The sequence below is a fragment of the Sciurus vulgaris genome (assembly GCF_902686455.1).
Source record: "Sciurus vulgaris genome assembly, chromosome: 11".
NCBI classification, from domain to species: Eukaryota; Metazoa; Chordata; class Mammalia; order Rodentia; family Sciuridae; genus Sciurus; species Sciurus vulgaris.
In genome coordinates this window covers 99,315,004-99,340,764 of record NC_136472.1, presented here as the reverse complement: position 1 = coordinate 99,340,764, position 25,761 = coordinate 99,315,004, and the positions used below count along the sequence as shown (strand labels likewise).

The following is a 25,761-nucleotide window of genomic DNA, read 5'->3' as shown; positions in this document are numbered from 1 at the left end:
TAAACTTATAAAATAATTTATAATTTTGTTATAAATTTATAACAAATTATTATGCATATGCAAATACAAATAATATGCAAATACATATTATTATAATATCACATATTATACATGTTAGATTATAAGGAAATCCAGATCTTCACAGAATTATTTGACATACCAGTATTTGAAACATTAAATAATATTTATTAAAAAAATTAATCGTAACTTACTTAGTTCTATTGAACCATGAGTCCTTCCAGAGGAAGTATTATTTGAGAATACTTCCCATTTTATGAGGACTAAACAACAATGGGATATCAACTTTACTACTGGTATAAGTCTACATTGTGTACAACCATAGAAATGGGAAGATATACCCCATTTGTGTGCAATGAATCAAAATGCAGTCTATAAAAATAAAAAAAAATTTTAAAAATTGCTCAAGGAGGAAAAAAATGCATATCACTTATAAAAATATCCAATATAAGTTATCTTCAATATGAGCATAAAATAAAAAGGAGAATAAATATTTGAAATACCTAATTTTTCTTCATTTTCTCACTTTTCAAAATTTCCTTTTGAGATTTTGAGTCTATAGAGGTTAAAAAAACTTGATAAAATCATTGATGTAGATTACCAATAATTTTTAGGAGATGGGCTAAAAGGTTGAGATTACCTAATGACCTTAAGTTTAAGACTATCTAGTAAATATATTACTGAAAAATATTTTCCTAAATTATTAGTATTTTTAAATAGATTACTCATTAGTCTACTTCAATAGTGTACCTCAATATTGTCTATAACAAATAGATGTTATACACAGTTAAAAGGTCTTTTAAAGTGTAACCACATGTAAATTAATGAAACCAATAACTGCTTTCTTTGCTTATGAAGAGATTTTTAGATGCAAATAGCTAAAAACAAAATAAATCTGATAGAAGATACATTAGAGAATGGAAAATAGGTAAGGGATTATGCAATTATCATTGACCATACAACAAATATGGAAGCTATATTGACTTAGGAGTCACAAGCACATGACATTTTATTGAAAAAATACATGTTCCATTATGAGTTCAGAAATATCATAGTATCTGATAGAACAGATTTATTGACCATATCAGAAAAAGTGTCAACCATTTTTATTATTGTTACTTACCAAAGACAGAACTACATGACACAAGATTTTTCACAACTGTCTTGCTATATACTGATAAGGTTAAAACAAGATGTAATGAAAGCCTTTAACTAGCTACTTTAACCAAGAAAAGCCTTGAAACATGCAAGAAAGAGTACCAACATAGCAAACAGTACTAACAATCATCGGTTACTTGCAAGGGAAATTGTTTGCTGGACTCTGATTCCTCAAAAAAAAAAAAAAAAATGAACTTGTCATAAGAGTTAAGTATTCTCTGCATGTTTTCTGCTGTGAAAAAAAAATTTTTAATGACACAAGCTGCTGAAATTTGTATGAAGTGATGAAGGCTATAGTGCAGATAGAGACTCATGAGAAATTCTAACATCTTGAAAGCTAATTATGCTGCTATACTGTCACATTTCTAGAACCAAGACTTATTTCTGCAAAGAGTACAAATAGCATGTTTTGTAGAATTGCTTCTATAAAACTGCAGATCACTACAGACTACTGTTCAGTATTCCAAATATGCAAGATAGTTGACCATTAAAAGGATTTACCAGTTGATGGTGCTAAGGAATCACTATCCCAGTGTAAAATTTACTCTTAAAATTTTACAATATGACTGCTATAAAAATAGCTACATTTTACTGGATAAAATTTCAGATATATACCCTGAATTCATTCGATGTTGATGATAATCCAGCTTAAAACCTGGTTGTATATTAATCTTAGATCTCAGGATTTTGGCAAAAATATTTTAATAATCTAATATTGATAATTTTATTTATCTATATCCTTCACAAAAATGATTTCTGATTTCCCACTACTATTTCCAGCACTTAGAACAATGTCAATAAATAGCACTGGATGAATAAAAAAAATATATGGATATATATATAAATTCACATTTCAGCTGAGGAAAAATAGGGATGCTAGATATTTTGAGAGCCACACAGACTTTTTCAATTTCATTTTTACAAGTCTTCCTATGAATAATTTTAGTGACTACTTAATGTGTGGAAAACACTATATTAAGGATTATGAATTACAGAGATAAGTTAGGAAAATTAAGAATATCCTTTTCCAGGAATACAAAGTATGATGAAACCTTCGAAAACACACATAACAACTCAAAAAAATACTTTTAATGTTTGAGATTCTAAGAGCAAATAAGTTCTCAAATGTTAAAACATAATGTCTATAGAAGTAAAAAATCTCAAACATATCCTGGAGAGTTAAGAATGTATCTTGGGGAGCTAAATTGTTATGATAGGGAGACATAGACATGTAAGTTTGCTTGAGATTAACCCTATAATTGATTGAAACATTCTTTACTCAACAGTTATTGAAAAGTCCTCTTCTGTGAACTGCATACTTGGCTATCCCATTTTAGTGAAGGAATACTAGAAATTTTAAAACATGAATAAGTAAAATATACAGAATATTAGATGGATATATAGGCCATGGAGAAAACAAAGAAGGCAAAAAGAATAAGAAGTATTAGGGACTACAACGTAAAACAGGATGATATGCGGATTCTAGCTCACAATAAGTAGGGAAGAACGGAATGTTTTGATTAGACAAAGGGGAGTGAAGGGAAGGGAAGAGGAATGAGAATAGGAAAGATGGTAGACTGCATTGGCCATTACTATCCTATGTGCTTATATGATTACATGACCAATGTAATTCTATATCATGTATAACTAGAAGAATGAGAAGATAACTCCATGTGTGTATGTCAAATATCTTCTGCTATCATGTATACTTAAGAACAAATAAAAATAATTTAAAAATATCAAGAATCAGGGCTGCGGTTACAGCTCAGTGGTAGAGTGTCTGCTTGCATGTGTGAGGCATTGGGTTTGATCCTCAGCATCACATAAAAGTAAATAAATAAAATAAAGATATTGTGTCCATTTACAACTAAAAAATGTTTTTAAAAATTAAGAACCAGGAGCCCACCAGCTCCCACACCGAGGTCAGACATTGGCGCTGAGCCCACCCCCCCACCATAGACAAACCGGCGCTGAGGCCCACAGCCCACACCCATACTGAGGACAGAGGCCAGTAGCTGAACATGCCTGTCTGTCCCCCTACTGCTGAGGGACACTGTGCCTGCCTCTGTGCTACCTCAGTGCACCCTCTCTGGGACTCCCCAACTTCTTTGGAGGCTGGTGCAGGCATTTTGAATTATTCCTGAGGGTGTGGCCATCATCATTGGAAGGGCAACTCCCTTCCTGAGACACCTACAGGAGACTGGAGGCCCTTTGACAGGTACCTCTATTTACTCACTTACATCCTACACCCTTCAACATCCTCTTGTTCACAACTAGAAATACTGTAAATAGTAATTGAACTGATCCTGTTTATTTTAATAATGTTACAATCTTTACAGGGGCTGTCTGGTTCAGGGCTACATTTTCTCTATATTGGGTGCTACTGGTATTGATCTCCTCTTCAAAGGGCAGGTAGTGGAAAACTGCAGGGTCATAATAAGTCTGCAGGGGGAAACTTCAGTATCTTTGATCTTCACTGCTAGAGGGGAATATATAGAAACAATATGAAAAAAACAGGGAAAGAAGGTGTCCCTAACAAACCAAGATGCTATTGTGATAGAAGAACCCAATGATAGCATGGCAGAAGAAATGACAGAAAAAGTATTTAGAATCTGCATAATTTAAATGATCTGTGAAGCAAAAGACATGATAAGAGAGCAAATACAGGCAATGTATGATCATCCCAGTAAACAGTTAAAAGGGCAAATGCAGGAAGCAAAAGAACACTTCAATAAAGAGAGAGAGAGAGAGAGAGATTCTGAAAAAAAAAAAAAAAAAAAAAAAACAAAGAAATACTTGAAATGAAAGAAATGATAAACCAAATTAAAAACTCAATAGAAAGCATCACCAACAGAATAGACCTCATGGAAGACAGAATCTCAGACAATGAAGACAAAATATTTAATCTTGAAAATAAAGTTGAACAAACAGAGAAGATGATAAGAAGTCATAAATGGATCCTCCAAGAATTATGGGATATCATGAAAAGACTGAATTTAAGAATTATTGGGATTGAGGAAGGCACAGAGATACAAACCAAAGGAATGCACAACCTATTCAATGAAATAATATCAGATAATATCCCAAACCTGAAAAATGAAATAGAAAATCAAATACAAGAGGCTTACAGAACACCAGGTGCACAAATTTACAACAGATCCACAACAAGACATATTATAATAAAAATACCTCACATGCAAGATAAAGATAGGATTTTAAAGGCTGCGAGAGAAAAGCATCAGATTACATATAAGGGGAAAGCAATATGGATGCCAGCAGATTTATCAGCCCATACCCTAAAAGCAAGAAGGGCCTGGAGCAATATATTTCAAACTCTGAAAGAACATGGATGCCAACCAAGAAATCTATATCCAGTAAAACTAATCTTCAGATTTCATAATGAAATAAATTCTTTCCACAATAAAGTTAAAAGAATTTGCAAATAGAAAACCTGCACTACAGAACATTCTCAGCAAAATATTTAATGAGGATGAAGTGAAAAACGATATAAGTCAGCATAGTGAGGAACTACCCTAAAGGAAAACCCAATTGAAGGAGAAACCAAGTCAAGTTAAAAGCCAAAAATAAGCCAAAATGACCAGGAATACAAATCATATCACAATAATAACTCTGAATGTCAATGACTTAAACTCAGTAATCAAAAGACATAGACTGGCAGATTGGATTAAAAAGAAAGACCCAACAATATGCTGCCTTAAAGAGACTCATCTCATAGAAAAAGACACTCACAGACTAAAGGTCAAAGAATGGGGAAAAACTTGCCATGCACATGGACCCAGTAAAAAGGCAGAGGTCTCCACCCTTATAGTAGATAAAGTGGACTTCAAACCTAAGTTAGTCAGAAGGGATAAAGAAGGACATTTCATACTGCTTATGGGAAGCATAAAACAGCAAGACATAACAATTTTAAATATTTATGTCCCCCAAAATGGAGCATCTATGTACATCAAACAAACTCTTTTCAATTTTAAGAATCAAATAGATCAAAACACATTAATAGTGGAGGACTTTACCACACCACTCTCACCACTGGATAGATCCTCCAAACAAAAACTGAACAAAGACACTATAGAACTAAGTAATACAATAAATGTTATAGACTTAATGGGCATTTACAGAGTATTTCATCCATCATTGAGAAAATATATTTTCTTCTTCGCAGCTCATGAATCCTTCTCCAAAATACACCATATGCTATGACACAAAGAAGCCATTAGTAAATACAAAAAAATAGAGATCCTACCCTGTATCCTATCAGATAATAATGAAATGCAATTAAAAATGAACAATAAAATAACAAACAAAATTACTCATACACCAGCAGACTAAATCTCATGCTATTGAATGATACAATGATAACAGAAGACATCAGGGAAGAAATTTAAAAAAATCTTAGAGGTAAGTGAAAACAATGACACAACATATCAAAATCTCTGGGACACTATGAAAGCAGTACTAAGAGGAAAGTTCATTGCATTGATCTCATACATTAAAAAAATAAAGTCAACAACTAAATGACCTAACATTACATCTCCAAGCCCTAGAAAAAGAACAGATCAACACCAAAAATAGTAGAAGACAGGAAATAATTAAAATCAGAACTGATATCAATGAAACTGAAACAAGAGAAACAATTCAAAAAATTGACAAAACAAAAGTTGGTTCTTTGAAAAAGTAGACAAAATTGATAAACCCCTAGCCACACTAACAAAGAGGAGAAAGACAACTAAAATTACTAGAATTCGTGATGAAAAAGGAACGATCACAAAAGACACCACTGAAATACATAACATAATTGGAAGCTACTTTGAAAATCTATACACCAACAAAATAGAAAATATCAAAGACATCACAAATTTTTAGAGACATATGATCCTCCCAAACTGAATCAGGACGACATACACAATCTAAATAGATCAATTTCAAGCATTTAAATAGAAGAAGCCATCAAAAGCCTACCAACCAAGAAAAGCCCAGGACCAGATGGATTCTCAGCTGAATTCTACAAGACCTTTAAAGAAGAACTGATACTAATACTCTTCAAAGTATTTCAGGAAATAGAAAAGGAGGGAACCCTTCCAAATTCATTCTATGAGGCTAGTATTACTTTGAATACAAAACCAGACAAAGACACATCAAGGAAAGAAAACTTTAGACCAATATCCCTGATGAACATAGATGCAAAAATCCTTAACAAAATAGTGGCAAGTCACATACAAAAATATATTAAAAAGATAGTGCACCATGATCAAGTGGAGTTTATCTCAGGTTTGCAAGGTTGGTTCAACATCTGGAAATCAATACATGTAATTCACCACATCAATAGACTTAAAGTTAAGAATCACATGAATATTTCAATAGATGCTGAGAAAGCATTTGATAAAATACAGCACCCCTTCATGCTTAAAACACTAGGAAAAATAGGAATAGGAGGAACATACCTCAACATTGTAAAGGCTATCTATGCTAAGACCAGAGCCAACATCACTCTTAATGGAGAAAAACGGAAAGCATTTCCTCTAAAAACTAGAACAAGACAGGGATGCTCTCTTTCACCACCTCTATTCAATATCGTCCTTGAAACACTTTCTAGAGCAATTAGACAGACCAAAGAAATTAAAGGGATACAAATAGGAAAAGAAAAACTAAAGATGTATTTGCTGATTATATGATCCTACATTTAGAAGATTCAAAAAACTCCACTAGAAAACTTCTAGAACTAAAAAATGAATTCAACAAAGTAGCAGGATATAAAATCAATACGCATAAATCTAATGCACTTCAATTCATTAAGTGATGAATCCTCTGAAAGAGAAATTAGGAAAACAACTCCATTCACAGTAGCCTCAAAAAAAATAAAATACTTGGGAATTAATTTAAAAAAAGAGGTGAAAGACCTCTACAATGAGAACTACAGAACATTAAAGAAAGAAATTGAAGAAAACCTTTGAAGATGGAAAGATCTCCCATGTTCTTGGATAGGCAGAATTAACATTGTGAAATGGTCATTCTACCAAAGGCGCTATACAGATCAATGCAATTCCAATTAAAATCCGAATGACATTCCTCATAGAAATAGAGAAATCAATCATGAACTTTATCTGAAGAACAAGAGACCTTGAATAGCCACAACAATCCTGAGTAGACAAAGTGAAACAGAAGGTATCACAATACCAGACATTAAACTATACTACAGAGCAGTAGTAATAAAAACGGCATGGTATTGGCACTAAAAGAGACAGGCAGACCAATGGTACAGAATAGAAGACACAGATAGAAAACCATATAAATACAGTCACCTTATACTAGACAAAGGAGCCAAAAACATACAATGGAGAAAAGATAGCCTGTTCAACAAATGGTGCTGGCAAAACTGGAAATCCATATACAGTAAAATGAAATTAAACCTCTATCTCTCACCCTGCACAAAACTCAACTCAAAATGGATCAAAGACATAGGAATTAGATCATACGACCTGCACCCAATAGAAGACAAAGTAGGCCCAAATCTTCATCATGTTGGCTTAGGATCAGACTTCCTCAACAAGACTCCCAAAGCACAAGAAATCAAAGCAAGAATCAATAAATGGGATGGACTCAAACTAAAAAGCTTTTACTCAGCAAAGGATACAATCAAGAATGTGAAGAGAAAACCTAGAGTGGGAGAAAATCTTTTCCACATGCACTTCAGATAGAGCACTTATCTCCAAAATTTATAAATAACTTACAAAACTACACACCAAAATTACAAAAAACCCAACCAATAAATGGGCCAAGGATTTGAACAGACACTTTATAGAAGAAGACACACAGGCAATTAATAAATATATGAAAAAGTGTTCAACATCTCTAGTAATTAGAGAAATGCAAAGTAAAACAACTCTAAGATTTCATCTTACTCCAATTAGAATGGCTATTATCAAGAACACAAACAATAATAGATGTTGGTGTGGATGTGAGGGAAAAGGCACACTTTTACATTGCTGGTGCACATTGGTGCAGTCACTCTGGAAAGCAGTGTGGAGAACCCTCAGAAAACTTGGAATGGACCCACCTTTTGACCTAGTTATCCCACTCCTTGGTTTATACCCAAAGGACTTAAAATCAGCAAACTACAGTAACACAGCCACATCAATGTTTATAGCAGCTCAATTCACAATAGGTAGATTGTGGAACCAACCTAAATGTCCTTCAACAGATGAATGGATTGAAAAACTCTGTATATATACACAATGGAATACTATTCAGCAATAAAGAAGAATAATATTATGACATTTGCAAACAAATAGATGGAATTGGAGAATATCATGCTAAGAGAAATAAGCCAATCCCAAAAAACCAAAGGCCAAATGTTTTCCCTGATAAGTGGAGAATGATATATAATGGGGGTGTGGAGTTGGGGAGTGAGAGAAGAATGTGGGAACTTTAGATTATGTAGAAGGAAATGAGATAGGAAGGGGGTATGAAAAATGGTGGAATGAGATAGACCTCATTACCCTATGAACATGTATGATTCCATGAATGGTGTGAATCTACATCATGTACAGCCATAGAAATGAAATGATGTGTATAATTTGTGTATAATGAATCAAAATGCAGTCTGTAAAAAATTAAAAGATAAAAAAAATAATTAAAAAAAAATAAGAACCAATCAGCATAGGGACAAGAGTAGAGGAGGACTATTTGGTGACAGCTGCCTTCACAATGATGCTAATCAAAGTTGTAGTAGTGTCAAAGTGGTTAAGAAGTGTATCTGAATATATTTTGATGAAGGCAAAATCATTTTCTGATAGAATGAATATAGAGAGAGGAAAGAAGGCAAAGGATGCTGAAAATTTTTGCCTAAGTCACAGAAAGGATAGAGCTGTCACTTACTTTATTAAGGAAATCATTACAGATGGAACTGATTTTTTGGGTACATGGCATTGTAGTTTTAAATATTAGGTGTTTATTACACATCAAGTGGAAAAAACTGCACTGGAATATTCACATCTAGAGTTATATGAGAAGATGGGCTACAGCTATACATCTGGGAGTGATCATAAAATTTTCATAATCTTATAACCATTTTCTTGTCTATAAAATGGCAATAATAATATCCACATCATAGGTTATAAATACTACTAAAGTCCATGTAAAGCACATGTATGCCTGACATCCAACATGGGCTCAATTCTTATAAATACTCATTTTTCACCTTCAGTTGGGTCATTAGTTTAATACATGTTTTAAAGTGATCTAAAGTTCAAATTTAGATAACTAGTACATTTTATACCTGTGGATGAGAGAGGGACTATTTAGATGAACCTAAAAGTAATGAGGCATTTCTAAATCTAGAAATTCTAGTGTGACACTTATCAGAATAGCCATAGTTAGTTAAGAAAGAATTGGGACTTATTTTAGTGAAGAACCATTGTTCCTGAAGTGGGCAATAGAAGCAAAATGATATTTTAAAATTCAGGAAAAAAAATCTACATGGCTAAGGTAAAAAGCATCTTGGTATATATGCTAGGAACTGCATATTTGAACATTAATTTATGACAAAAGATAAAAAACAGCACCCAAGAATAATAACCTCAGAAAAAAACAAAGTAGTTCAGGCTGGTGGTACTTCTGTTATTTGCTTAAATAGTATTATTGTTCTTTATTACATTGTTTTTATTTAGTATACCTTTCTGACTTATAAGGATTATACATATGTCATCCTTAATGACATATATATAATCAGTAATAATAATGAATAATTGTTTATTGCTTTGCTCTCCCCAGACTTCAAGGTCCCTCACTGCTGATAGAAATAAGGAGATTTTGTTATAAGGAGAAAGGAAGGCAGGATTTGGATAGAATCAGTACACCAACCACTTGCTTCAGTTAGGCCAAAATATTGCTAAATTCCCAATTAGCAATAACTTGTGTGATACATTCATTCATGAATTCCTTTGTTCATTATTCAGCAAACAATATGCTAGGTATTGTAAATACAGTGTAATTTAAAAAATCCAAAACTAGCATCTGCATATCAGTGAAAACATTTGGCCTTTGGAGTTTTGGGTTTGACTTATTTCACTTAGCATGATGTTCTCCAACTCCATCCATTTACCAGCAAATGCCATCATTTCATTCTTCTTTAAAGCTGAGTAATATTACATCATGTGTGTATATGTATATTTTCTTTATACATTCATCTGCTGCTGGACATCTAGGTTGGTTCCATAGTTTAGCTATTAGGAGTTGAGATACTAGATTAGGCAGAGGGGAGTGAAGGGAAGGGAAGGAGTATGGAGGTAGGAAGAATAGTAAAGTGAAACAGACATTATTACCTCATGTATATATATGACTGCATGACCAATATGATCCTACAATATGTACAATCAGAAAAATGAGAACTTATACTCCATGTATGTATGATTTATCAAAATGCATAAAGGCATTCTATTTTCAACAATTAAATTGTTTTTTAACAGTTTAACACTTTTCATCTGAAGCAGATGGAAAGTGGTGGGGGATAAGATAGCTAATAGGGACTTTGAAATCTACAAAGGGTGTTGTTAACATACAAAGATAAAGACACCCCTATCCCACTTGAAAAAAAAAATCAAACAAAAAACAAAAATGGAAAAGTTTCTTGCTCTAAAAAATCTTATAGAGACCAGACAGTGAATGCTGAGCTTCCCCCAAGACCTCTTTTAGCTGACATTCTTTGGTACCTAGAGATTCTCTGACTTGTTCTAAATTTCCAGCCTTCAGAGAAGAGTCTTAATCATTATGTCACCCAGACTGTAGCCCAAATGATCCCTCTAAAACCTAATGTGACTTCCCTCTTTAAAGTACTACAATGGATATCTTTTGCTGTAAGATCAAATATAATTTCTTAATATAATATCATGACTCATTCTTTCCTATCCTCCAGCCTAATCCCTGAACATCCCTCCTCCTTTGTTCTTTTGGCTTCCTGAAACCATGAGGTTTATTACTCTTAACTATGACCTTCCTTTCATCTGCCACATTCTTCCCTTTCCTCCTCACCTAAATTGTTCCTACCAAGTTCTCACCTGAAGCATCACTTCCTTGAACTCCCTAGGTTAAGTACTGTGGCTGTTTGTCCCAGAGTACTGACTTCCTTTACTCTGTTGCTTATTCAGTGCTACCTTTTCTGACAAGCTATAAGATAGCTTCTTAGGGACAAGATATATGTCTATCATGTTTACCACTTGATATTCATCAGTTTCATAGGATTTGGCACTAGGAAAGTATTAATCACATTTATAAATTTTTAGGTGGTAAAGTGGATGAATGCAAGAAATGTAAAACCTTTGAGACAGGAAAAAATATCTTTTTAGTAATCACTGTATTGCTAACACGTCACAAGGCCTAGTGCATAGTGCTAGTTTAAAATTATTTTGCCTGAGTGAATGCCATCCTTGACCCTCATCAGTCTTATTTTCATTAAACCCCTATAATAAACTAGCACTATATATAATAACTTCAGTTGCTTGTTCTCTTCACACTGGTGTTCTATGCCAAATTGCAAGGCTCTGGGTTCTTAAACTACGTGTAGACCTAAGCTCAAGCTGCTATGTAGTTCTTTGTATTCAATTTGTTCATATGCTTTTATAGGAAACCAAAGTTGCCATTTTCAAAGAACCATGCAAATAGTACTTCTCCCTGCCATTCCACCACACCATGTACCCACCCTTTTCAACTAGGGAGCTACATTATTCTCTAACCATCACAAGCTGCTCTGGATATGTACCTGTGAAACAGAGAAGGCATAATTGAGAACAGTGGAATCTCCAGGCCATTGAAAGATGGAAAGCAAATCCCAAACATTAAAGGTCACCTTGGACATTCTTCTACATTTACAACTGAAAAAAAGTTTAGGCCAGAAAAACAAAGTACAAAAATATCCCAAAGAGGTGAAAGTGAGAAATATTACATATTCCCTGGTTAGAAAGATGAAAACTTTCAGGCTTGATCATACTTTACCTTTGTTGAAAATTTATCATTATAATTAAAGTTAAATGCCTACAAAGTTTTCAAGAAAAATAAAAAATCTTCAGTTTTGATGGTCAGTGTTTAATATACTTATTTTTAATAGTTCTGCCAATTATAGTAATTCATGTAAAACCACTTTAAAGGATATTAACTTCAGTATTTACTATATAAGTCAACATAATTGAGTGTACTTACATACATATTGTAATAGGAGCCACTATTTTTTAGTAAATAAAGAAAAACAAGTCCTTTATGAAAATAACCTAAAGCCAACAACACCAAGAAATATATGAAGTGGTAAGTTATCACAGCCATGCTATTATAACACACAAAGAACTTTAGAGCATGCCTGTACTTTTCTAAGATGAAAGTATTTGTCCTTCTCTTTTTCCTTTCTGCATCTTTATTCCCTTTCATCTTTCCAGCATTGATAGAGTATTTCCAGGTATATACTCAGTAGTGAGTGAAAGGCCCCTCATGGTTCTTCTCTATCTGATGATTTTCATTTTCCACTCTATTACTTTTTCTCCAATAATACTACAGTCTAGAGAATAAAAACAAACATACATTTGAATGAGTCCTCATGTCTTCAAATGAGTCCCAGTTGTAGGCTGGCAAATTGAATAAAAAGATCTGGAAAGATGAAAAGACAGAAGAACAAGGGAAGACCCCCCTAGAAGTTTTCTAAAGAGATGAGGAATCAACTATATGCGTCTTCAATAGCAGGTCAACTTCTAATATAAACACAGGTGATGAGAGTAACACCGAACAAATTTGTAGATGGGAGAGAAGGGTAGGAATTTTTAAGTGCTCATATTTCACAGCTCCAATTTTCTCTAAAGTCAAGTCTGTGACATAATAGAATCTTCAGGAAAGTACTGAAGGTTTAAAACATCACTATGTAATATGGAAGCAGTGCTCAGGACCCACCTAATACATTTTACATCTGAATACTTCTCATCTCCCATGCCAGAGATCAGTAGTCTGTAGAATGGAGACTGAACCAAGTTCAAAGGTTTCCAGAAAGGATGAAGCAAAAATAAAAGTGAATTAGGACACTGAAGAGGCTGGAAAGAGAATGGTTAAAGTTAGAGGATGAAGTAGAACACTAACCAAGAAGTAACTGAAAAGCCTTAGTGCAAGAGTAAAATGTGCTTGTTGTCAATGAATGACGTTTATATCAGAGGTGCAAACCAGGAGCAACGGAGAGTAATACCAAAGTTAAAGAGGCACATAGGTATGTGAATTACTAAAAGTGTGGATGAAGACAGATGAAGTTTTCCACATGAGAAGTTAATGTGATAAAGAAAGCTATTTGGGAATCAGATACAACATGAGGATAAAGAAGGTAGTATACAATAGAAAAGTCACAGGAAAAGAGGTACCTTGCATGCACCAACAAATTTGTACAATTTGTTATTCCTTAAAAAAATACATTGTTTCTCCTTCTAGATTTTTCTACAGTTATTTGACTGTTTACTTTAAACAAAAGAAACATGATAATTTGGGGAAAAAGAATTTTTTTTAAAGCAATTTCCTGCAGTGGGAAGGGAAACTCCCTAAAGCAAATGGGTCACAGTTAATGAATTGTTTTAATTTACAGTCTACATGATCTACCTATATTAAAATCAAATATTTTTCTCTAAATTCCAAAAATAATGAAAAGCCATATTAAACAGAAATGACATTTTTAAAAGAGCACTATACAAAAAAGTCAGAATATGAAAATATCTGATGCTTTATGTAGAAAGTCATGTCAGTCTCAGTCATTAGCAAAAAGGTTATCTAATATGCATGTGTATAATTCAATGGTCATACACTTATGCAATATTAATTATTAAATAATTTAGTCTTACCTGTATTGCAAGGGCACGAGCCACAAGACCTCTAAGGTACTGTAAGGGATCTTCTGGGCCTTCCCACTTGTTCTGCCATGTGAGAGGACACTAGAATTTAAAAAGGGCCAAAATTAACTTTATGTACATTATATGACATATAAAAGACTTTCAGCATTAGTGTGATGGGAATAAAATTGGCATAATTCACATTATCCATATCATGAATTCCTTTCATTAATATGTCTGTTTTCCTTGATTTCATTAAAATTGAATGACACAGAATAGGTTACTAGGTATCTCTAAAAGGAGAATTCTTCTTAAGGAAAATTTCTTCAAAGAATAAAATTCTTAAAATCATTTTTCTTAAGTGTGGTAATACAAAGAAAGCATCACCACAAAAGACTACAATTATAAAGTTGAGAAACTACTCCTGTTCAGAATATATCAACAATAAGAAAATGAAAATTATGTATAACCAGACAAAGTAGAAAGGGGACTTAGAAAACATCTAGTTTCATTAGAGGGGTGGAACAAATCTTTAATATATGATAGTTAAAGGTCATAATTATGTTTTGAACTTTAAAGTTGTGATTATAAGACAAGATCCCAAATCCTTTGACACCTATATTAAGACTTGAGGTTTAGGTTCCTCTCCTTGAATACTGGCCCAATAACTAGTTGGTCTAATTGGAAGTGATGCTGTGCTAATTTCCAGGTCCAAGTTATAAAAACTAGTGTTTATATTTCCTGTTTTGAGACTCAATCATTTTTCATGAAGCCTAAATGTTCTTGGAGAGGCTCACATGTATAGCAATAGAGGCTCCCAGCTCTTAACCAGTGAAGATAAACCAGCCATCAGTGATGAGATGAGACAGTTTTCTCTATCAAGTCTTACCCAAATTTCAGATTTGTGAGCTAAAAATAAGCATTTAAAATATGGTTTTAAAATAAGTTTTGTAAATTTGTTTGGCAGATACCTAGAATGCTGCCTTAACAAAAACCTATGGCTTTGCAACTGGGTGGTGGGTTGAAGCTGGAAGAACCTTCAAGAGAGGATAAATGAAAACAGAATACTAGTGGAAACCAAGAGACTTTGTAGACTTAAAAGTAGGGAGAATCTAAGACAGACAAAAGTATCATAAGGACCATAACGGTATGCACTGCAGAGCCTTTATTAAACAATAAGGCTTCAATAAATCTTAAGGGTGCTGTTCCATAACTGAAAGCACCTAGATCTAGACCTTTTCAGCCTCCAGACTGTAAGAAATAAATTTCTATTGTTTGAGCCACCTGTTCCATGATATTCTGGTACATAAGACAGCATTTGTCTTTAAAATATAGATAATTCACACCATCTGTAGCTAAACCTGAACACATGAAAAATGCTTATAATGAAGATTAGCTTTGGAGAGAAAGATAAGTTTATCATCAAATACATTCAGAAAGTAAGATGATATCTGTAAATTATATTCCATGTAATGAAATCTAATAAAAATATTGAATGCATATTTACTTCAGTGAAAAGATCAGTGTTCAATAATGAATCTCTAAGCTTTTACTTTCCTGGAGAGTTTAAAATTTTGTGGATTATTTCTATATTATATTCATTTAGGCCAATATCATTTGCCATTCTTTTTTTTATTTTTTAATATATATTTTTAGTTGATGGACCCCTATTTTATTTATTTATTTATTTATTTATTTATTTATTTATATGCCGTGCTGAGAATCAAACCAAGCTCCTCACATATGCTAGGCAAGTGCTTCACCACTGAGCCACAACCCCAGCCCTCATTTGCCATTCTTTAATTTAATTCAGAAGGATTGTGAGTGCAAAGCTAGCCTCAGCAACATGGGCACTTAGCGACTCAGCAAGAACCTGTCTCTAAATTTATAAAAGGGCTAGGGTTCAATCCCCTAGTACCAAAAAAACCCCCAAAAAATAAAATAAATAAATAAATAAATAAAAATAAAAACAAAAACAAAGAAAGTGCTTCAAGAACAGCATTAAATGGGCTGAGGGTTTACATTAAAATTTGATCTATAAACATAAAGTTAATAATAATTTCCATAATTAACCACACTGTTAAATGAGTCATAAGAAAACCTATTCAACACATTATGAATTTAATAGAATTTAGGTGAATGTGATTATTAATGCAAGGCATAATGGTTCCACAGTAATTGTTCGTCTCATCAAAGGATATGTGAATATTAATATAAATCAGAATTTGAACAATTACTGGGCTAGTCTCCATAATTTCTGGGCATTAATGCAACAAATCAATAAATTGCCTCAGGTAAAATGAAAGAACTTGAGGTCAAATCCATTAGTTTGCTTTATCTTTGATACTGAATTAGCCAGCTATTCAATGAAACACAAATTAGATACCAATTTTGTGCATTCATGTTTAAAAATCTTGCTACATGCTTCCAAGCTACATTAAAAGGTTGACAATCAATTCCTAATTAAATACACATTCAAGTCTCTAAGCAGTATTTAGACTTGTGTAAACTTAAAACCCCAAACTGACAATATGTTCACTTCAAAAGTCTCCTGATCACCCCCACACTTGACCATACTTTGAAAATCTCTGCTATAAAGCAGACCCTTGCAAAAAAAAAGATTTTAGTTATTACTCCTCCTGAAATTATATAACAAAGCTCTGTGTCTATATGTATATGCATATTTTAAAAGTACATCCCTTTCAATTTTTAAAGGGCTTAATGATCCAAAAAGTTAAAATCCAGTAATTTGGAAATTTATTTTTAAAACTTAGGATACACTTGCATTTTTTCTCTACTGTTGAAGGATTCCCTGGTTTACAAAGACAAAAAGTCATGTAGTATTACCAACAAGTATGTTAAGAAAAGTTAAAATGTATAACCAATACACAAGTTGGCTTTTAGTTGCCCTTTTATTGGGGAAGGGGGTATTAGGGATTGAACCCAGAGACACTTTACCACTGAGCCACACCCTCAGTCTTTTTAAAAATGTTTAATTTTGAGTCAAGGTCTCATTAAGTTGCATAGGGCCTCACATTGCTGAGGCTGGCCTGGAACTTGTGATTCTCCTGCCTCAGTCTCTGGAGTTGCACATGTTAGCTTTAAAAAGAATTCAATTAATGTTGTAAGAACTGCAATAAAACCTATTAATATCTACAAAATGGTAAGTTGCTGTGGAGTTCTCTCTGCTACGTCCCACATGGATAAGATAAGGGTTAACTGTCAGAGGATGACGTTGGTAGTTTTTCTATCTATTACCCAAAAAACTTATCTACTCAATAAACACACAAGAGCCAATACTCTTTTTAAAATGAGAGGGGGTATGACAGGTCTGGCCATACCAGCTCTGGCCTCTTACAACAACAACTTGCTCAACTCTCTTTTATTTATAATATATAGGTAAAGGGGGCAAGCACTGGGAAGAGCTTCTTCTGTGATGGACAGGACAGGTTGGAGTTAGGGGGAGTCATTCTCTTAAGTGGGAATATTCCAGAAGGAGACAGGGAACCACTCCCACACAGCATCACATGCTTCCTGGCAGTTCCTAGAAGCCAAGCATCTGCATCCCATGGTTCAACCTAGTCTGATTCTGCTAAATAAGGATGGCTTCCCACATGTTGCCATTATCATAAAGCTCATGTTCTAACACATAAAACAACAATATTTTATAATGTCTTCATTAATAAGTATTGTGTCTTTATTTAAAAAAAGAGATCAGGCTTATCACCAGACATTATCAAAGGAATAAAAGAATTATAATTCTCTCTACAAAAACTAGTATACCAATCATGTCAGGTACATTAAAGAAAAAAATATCTACAAAATAACCTTAATCACTAGAGTTAATAATAGTTATAATTTTATTATTGTACTTTTGAAATTGTTACGTATTTTAGGTTAAAGAAAACAAGTAAATATATTCATATTTTTAAAGGTTTTAAATGTGCATGAAAAGAAATACAATTATAAAAGAATCTGAGAAAAATACAATTTAAAGTGAAATTAGATATGTCAAACAAAAAATTTCTGATTCGTTTCCTAAATTACATGAGATCATATCACATTGTGGGGGTTCTGCCAAGTCCAGCAGAAGGAAGGGATTTCTGTTGGAGGATGGTGCTGGCTATAAGTAAATTCCTAATAAACTTATCTAATCAAAAAACACAAGAGCCAATACTCTTTTCAAATGAAAGGGGTTGTGACAGATCAGGCCATACCAGATATGGCCTCCAACAAGATGGAGGAGCCCACATTCACCTTTATTTATAGTCCCATAGGTAAAGTGGCCCTGACTGGAAGGAGCCTCTTCTGTGAGGAACAGGATGGGGTGGAATTAAGGAAGCCTTTTGCTTAGAGAATTTGCATTTCTTCCAGATTGAGCCACCTCTGTACAGGCCCACCTACTCCCCAGCTGTCTGAAAGAGTCTCTCATGACTGCCAGTTCCTAGGAGTCAGACCTCTGTATCCCACGGCTCAGCCAAGTCTGATTCTGCTAAACATGGATGACTCCCCATATCACATAATATAGAACTTGTCACATTCAAATGTAACAAATTTTTTTCTGAAATGGGATAGGACTGAATTCTCAATTTCATTAAAACTAATTACAAAGTAAACACAAAGTATTTTACTCATCTTTGTGAAAGTCAGTCTACTCATTTGAGTTTTATTAAAGATCTTAAACTATTTCCATAAACACTATCATGACATAGTTTAAATATACTTTGCAAAATGCACTTTTCATCATTTGAAAGGCTTTTAACAAATTTACTGTCATGAAAATGATGAAATTATAACAAAGAGTGCTATATTTGAAGGCTATATTTATTCATGTGTAATATAGAAGACAATAAATGACATATTGAAATTATCCACATCCTATATAAACACATTTTAATTAGAAAATAAACTATCTGATTCTATTGCTATGCCTATTGCTATGCCATGTTAGAAAATATTTAGAAGACCTTAATGGTTCAGGGAAAAGAGAAAATAAATAAAAATTTATGATCCCTTTCTAAAATATTTTGGTCTTAAGAAAGGATTTTCATATCAGTAAGCCCCTTTAGTTCTTTGTCTTTCTGAATGATCTAATCTAAACCACATCATATTACAGTCACAGAAAATGATTTAAAGTTAATTTTTTCAGGTATTTATGCCAAAGATTACCCAGATGTTAACAGTAGAAGCAAAAAAAGAAACCAAATTTGGATTATATTTTGTATTTTTTAATTATTTATATCACAAGAAAACCCTCTTGAAATACCCTATTCCGGGCTGAAACTATTTCTTAATTAAAGCAACGTACAAAGTATCCCTTCTTACAGAAACTCATTTTGCACAATGTTACAATATAACATACTTCATAAGTTGTTCTGTTTTTTTAAAATTTATTTTAATTAAAAATAATAAATTTACATAGGGCAATCTTGTTTGATTCATTCTGTTATTTTTTTCCCTTTCCCCCCACCCCTCCCACCCCTCTTTTCCCTCTGTACAGTCCTTCCTTCCACCATTCTTACCACCCTCCTTATTCCTAACCCTAAACCTAACCCTAACCCTAACGCTAACTCCTCCCTACCCCCCCTTATATGTCCTCATCCACTTATCAGCGAGATCATTCGTCCTTTAGTTTTTTGAGATTGGCTTATCTCACTTAGCATGATATCCTCCAATTTCATCCATTTGCCTGCAAATGCCATAATTTTATCATTCTTCATGGCCGAGTAATATTCCATTGTATATATATGCCACAGTTTCTTTATTCATTCATCAACTGAAGGGCGAAGTTGTTCTGTTTATAATGAAATTCTCCCAAAGTAATAAAAACAACTAAAATTTTTAAAGGGTACTAGTTTTGTGCCAAGTACTTTGCCCATAATTTAAAAGTCAAAAGAATCACATGAAGTAGATACAATTATTATGCACATTTTACAAGTAAGGAAAGCAGTTTAGGGAAGTACATAGAATCTGCCTAAGGTTACATCCCTACTAAGTGGTAGACATGTTTAGAGGCTACATTCTTAGACATTTTGCTATACTGTATCATTTCTACATGAATATATTCTTATTTCTACAGTGTTTAATCCCCACTTCCTCTCTTTGGCTTTAAAGATCTCAAAATGTGATCCAACTTTAATTTTACCATACTTTCTTCTGTTCTAGCCCTACAGAACTTACTGTTTCCTTCAACTTATGTTATTTTCTTAAATCACCATTTTCCTCCTTAATTCGCAGCAATTAATCTATACTATACATTTTGCCCTCATACAAAGTAGTAGGATTATGAAGAAATATATTCTCAAGAACATTTTAATTCTACCAAAGACATATTGAGGAAAGAAAACTTCAGACCAACATTCCTGTTGAACATAGATGCAAAAATTCTCAAAAACATTCTGATAAATCGCATACAAAAACATACTAAAAAGATAGTGCACCATGATCAAGTGGAGTTCATCCCAGGGATGCAAGGTTTGTTTAACATAAGGAAGTCAATAAACATAATTCACCACATCAATAGACTGTACATGTATGATTACACGAGTGGTATGAATCTACATCATGTGCAACCATAGAAACAAACTGATGTACTCCATTTGTGAACAATGAATCAAAATGCAGCCTGTAAATAATAAAAAAAATTAAAAAAAGAAAATAAGCAATAAAAAAAAATAGATGTAAAGACAAGAATCGTATCATCTCAATAGATTCAGAAAAAGCATCTGACAAAATATAGCACCTTTTCATGTTCAAGACACTAGAAAAACTAGAAATAGTAGGAATATACCTCAACATTGTAAAAGCTGGGGCTGGAGTAGTGGTTCAGCAGTATAGAGCTTGCCTAGCACGTGTCAGATCTTGGGTTCGATTCTCAGTATCACATATGAATAAATAAGATAAAAGCCCATTGACAACTAAAAGAATATTTTTTAAAAAAAGTTGTAAAAGCTATCTATGCTAAGACCAAGGCCAACATCTTTCTAACTGGAGAAAAATTGAAAGCATTCCCCCTAAAAACTAGAACAAACAGGATGCCCTCTTTCACCACTGTATTCCACACAGTCCTCAAAACTCTAGCTGGAGCAATCGGACAAAAGAAATTAAAGGGATACACATGGGAAAAGAAGAACTCAAACTATCACTATTTGCCAATGACATGATTCTCTATTTAGAAGATCCGAAAAACTCTACCAGAAAACTTCTAGAACTCATAAAGGAATTCAGCAAAGTAACAGGATATAAAATTAACACCCATAAATCAAATGCATTTCTATACAACAGTGATGAATCCACTACAAGAGAAATTAGAAAAATTACCCCCATCACAGTAGCCTTAACCCCCCCCCCCAAAAACAAGCAAACAAACAAACATACAAACAAAAAACACTTGGGATTCAACCTAACAAAAGAGATGAAAGACCTCTACAATCGAAATTACACAACACTAAAGAAAGAAATTGAAGAAGACCTTAGAAGATAAAGATCTCTGTTCTTGAATAGGCAGAATTAAAAATCTCAAAATGGCCATACTATCGAAAGTGCTATACAGGTTTAATGCAATTCCTATTAAAATACCAATGACATTCTTCATAGAACTAGAAAAAGCAATCATGAAATTCATTTGGAAAAACAAGAGACACAGGATAGCCAGAGCAATCCTTAGAAGAGTAAAGCAGGAGGCATTTCAATACCAAACCTTAAACTATACTACAGAGCAACAAAAAATGGCATGGTAGTGGCACTAAAATAGACATGTAGACCAATGGTACAGAATAGAAGACAGAGAAACAAACCCACATAAATAACAGTTATCTCATACTAGACAAAGGTGCCAAAAATATACATAGGAGAAAAGACAGTCTATTCAACAAATGGTGTTGGGAAAACTGGAAATTCACATGTAGCAAAATGAAATTAAACCACTGTCTCTCACCTTGCACAAAAATCAACTCAAACCGTAGAAATGAAATTATATACCTCTTTTGTGCATAATGAATAAAAATGCAGACTGTAAAAAAATTTTAAATAATAATAATAAAAAGGCTTAGGCACTAGAACAGACCCTGAGTCTAACAGAAGAAAAAGTAGGACCAAATCTCTACCATGTCAGCTTAGGAACTGTCTTCCTTAACCAGACTCCTAAAGTGCAAGAAGTAAAATCAAGAATCAATAAATGGGATAGATTCAAACTAAAAAGCTGCTTCTTAGCAAAGGAAACAGTCAATAATATGAAGAGAGAACCTACAGAATGGGAGAAAATCTTTACCACATGCACCTCAGAGCACTAATCTCCAAGATATATAAAGAATTCAAAAAACATAATACCAAAAGCACAAATAACCCAATCGATAAATGGGCTCAGGAACTGAACAGACACTTCATAGAAGATATGCAATCTATCAACAAATATATGAAAAAAATGTTCACCTCTTTCAATTAGAGAAATGCAAATTAAAACTAAGATTTCATCTCACTCCAGTTAGAAAGGCAATTATCAAGAATAGAAGCAAAAATAAGTGTTGGTGAGGATGTGGGGGAAAAGGTACACTCATACATTCCTGGTGGGAATGCAAATTGGTGCAACCACTATGGAAAGCAATATGGAGATTGCTAGAAAATTTAGAATGGAACCACCATTTGACCCAATTATCCCACTCCTCAGATTATACCCAAAGGACTTAAAATCAGCATACCACAGTGATGCAGACACAACAATGTTTATAGCAGTTTAATTCATAATAGCTAAACTATAGAATCAACCTAGATGCCCTTCAAGAGATGAATGTATAAAAAAAATGTGGTACATATACACAATGGAATATTAGCCTTAAAGAAGAATGAAATTATGGTATTTGCAAGTAAATGGATGGAGCTGGAGAGTATCTTGCTAAATGAAATAAGCCAAACCCAAAAATCCAAAGTCTGAATGTTTTTTTCTGATAAGTGGATGCTAATCCATAATGGGGACGTGTAGGGAAGAATGAAGAACATTTGGATTGTGCAGAGGGGAGTGAGGGGAAGGGAGAGGGTGTGGGGATGGGAAGGACAGTGGAATGAGATGGACATTATTACCCTATACACATGTATGATTACACTACCAGTTTTACTCTGCACAATGTTCAGCCAAAGGAAGGAGAAGTTGTATTCCACTTGTGTACAATGTGTCAAAATGCATTCTACTGTCATGTAAAACTAATTTTTACAAATTAAAAAAGAACTTTTATTTTGATAAGTACATTTAAACCATAGATATTTATTATGACTAAAAGATCTTCCCAGATTCAAATCTTGACTTTAACTTTTTGTGTTGTGACTGGTTACTTAATACCCTTCTTCCTTGAGTTCTTCATATAATATGGTGATAACAATAACAGTACTAGTACTACTCGTGATAATTTAAGAAGTTAATTAACAAAGTTCTCAGAAAGTTGTTAGAACAACTTCACTGGGCCAAGAATTTTTTATGACAGACAGTATTTCTACCTCAAAAGAAAAGCTAATTAGTTATAATCTGTAGTGTAAAACAGTACTATAGTACTTTAATAATCATAGGTAACAAAGATACTAATCTATATTCAACAAAAAACTTAGTTCAGTAAATAATGAAAAATATTCTTTTTCAAGATCAAGGAAAGAATTACAAGGATGTTGGAAGACACACACACACACACACACACACACACACATATGGAAAAGCATTGAAAATCTTAATGTTAGTGAGATGTAGGAAGTTATAGATAGGTTACATTTTTAAATTCAAACAGGACTTTTAGGTGGATTACTACAACTTTCTTTATATTGAGTGTACACAGCAGCAAAGAAAAACTTTAGATTGCACTAGTAAAATCTTTTCCAGACACCAAATGCTGTAAAATTTATATTCTCCAAATAACTAAAAATTAGTCTTAAAATGACCTTCCACATTCTTTCTTTTCAATTGATCTGAGCTGCATGATGTTTACTATCATTTAAAAGGATCTAACTATTTAGTAGAAGTGTTGATTTTGCTGCTGCCGAACATATATGATTTTTCACTGGATAGCCATACCATACTTAATCTCAGTATATACGTTACAGAAGAATCCATCCCCAGTTCTAGGAATAGGTATTTGTTAGTCAAATCCCTTCTCAATGAAAACTTTGCACATCCTGCCCAAAGAATTAGTATGGAAAAAGACATAACATACAAATTGATTTGGATCAAAGTATATCCCAAGATTTGTGCTTGAGTTACCAGGAAAAAGATGTTCATTCTCTCTGTTGGTAGGTTATCATTATGTATATACAGAACTTGCTCCACAGTAAAATCAACATAGATTTTGCTACATATGCAATGAATAGATAGATAGATAGCATAAACTGAGATCCTTAATGACAAATTTTAAGCTCCATCAAGCTTCCTTAATGTTAGCTATCACTAGATTCTTTAGCTATCTCAACCAATTAACTCCCACATGACTTCAACCACTTCAGTTTTCTGTTATTAACCACAAGAATTCAACAAATAAAGACCTACTTAAATAATGAAATAAAAACATATAATATTGGCTTACCTTTTGGTTTAATAAAGCACTTGCCAATTTTTGTACTTCTGAACTCAATAAGGTAGTTCCTCTGATGACTTTGCTGAGGGCGGCAAGAGACTGATGCACACTTTGTACTAAACGAATGGCATTAAATTGTTCTAGAATGATGAATGATAATATTGGAGATCCTTGTCGATCATTAGGAGGAGACACTTTCAGATGAATCAGGTTTGAATTCTAAAAGAAAGCATCATTTACTGAAAAGTAGCACAAACCACTGATATAGTAAAACACTAAAAAAGTTTTTAAAACCTTTTATTGTTCTGTTGTGAAACTGTTTTGAAATAATGTTGCTTTATGAATGGATAAATTTATTAAGACTATAAAAAGGAATTTTGGAGTTCATCAACATTTAAAGTGGTATATGGGGTGAGAATGGTAAAAGATAAATCACAATGAGAAGCAAGAAAATGGAAGAAACGGGCTGGGGAGATAGCTCAGTTGATAGAGTGATTGCCTTGCAAGCACAAGGCCCTGGGTTCAACCCCAGCACTGCAAAAAAAGAAAAAAAAAAAAAAGAAAGTGGAAGAAACAGTACCTTATAAGCCAATGTAGAAAGCAGGACAATTACATTCCACTCCACCACCCAAAGAAGAATAGAAAAAAATCATGGTTTAAATGAAAATGTGAACAGATGCTTTAATTTGAAAGCTACCAGTATATGCAGTAGAAAACTACACTAAACTTGACCACATCTTGTGGTCAAGACCAGTCAGTACTTTATCTTCACATTTCTTTTTTTTTTTAATCTACTTTTACAGAGGGAAATGTGTGATATGCTATACAGAAATTCTAGGGTTTCTCAAAAAAAAGTTCACATTTTAAAAATATGACAGTGTATTTTCACATGTTATACACAAATGGAGTATAACTTATTCTAATGAGAATGCCATTCTTGTAGTGATTTTCACAAATTTTTAAGAAAAACTCAATGCTATTTTTAAATAGTTTAAATGATATATGATATTTAAAATTAAACAAAAAAACTTTCGATAATTTTCTTAAAGTGTCAAAGAGATAACTGTGAAGTCCTATTCTCTAACCTGCTGTCATTCTAGTTTTGTCAATATAGTCTTACAATCCTAGTCAAAAATCCTTTCTCTTTGTTCAGCTGGTTGCCATATTCACGTGATCTG

General features: G+C 33.3%; 1 protein-coding gene across 4 annotated transcripts in view; it reads right to left on the bottom strand.

Annotated features, from left to right (window-relative positions):
- The window catches only part of DYNC2H1 (dynein cytoplasmic 2 heavy chain 1), a 344,715-nt gene that overhangs the window by 39,857 nt on the left and 279,097 nt on the right, over positions 1-25,761 (bottom strand). For all 4 annotated transcript variants that reach the window (XM_079101898.1, XM_079101901.1, XM_079101899.1 and 1 more), the window contains 2 exons: positions 24,593-24,802; positions 14,049-14,138 (listed from right to left, as the gene is read on the bottom strand). In XM_079101898.1, the coding sequence (XP_078958024.1) occupies positions 14,049-14,138; positions 24,593-24,802 (300 nt within the window). The remainder of the gene's footprint in view (positions 1-14,048; positions 14,139-24,592; positions 24,803-25,761) is intronic.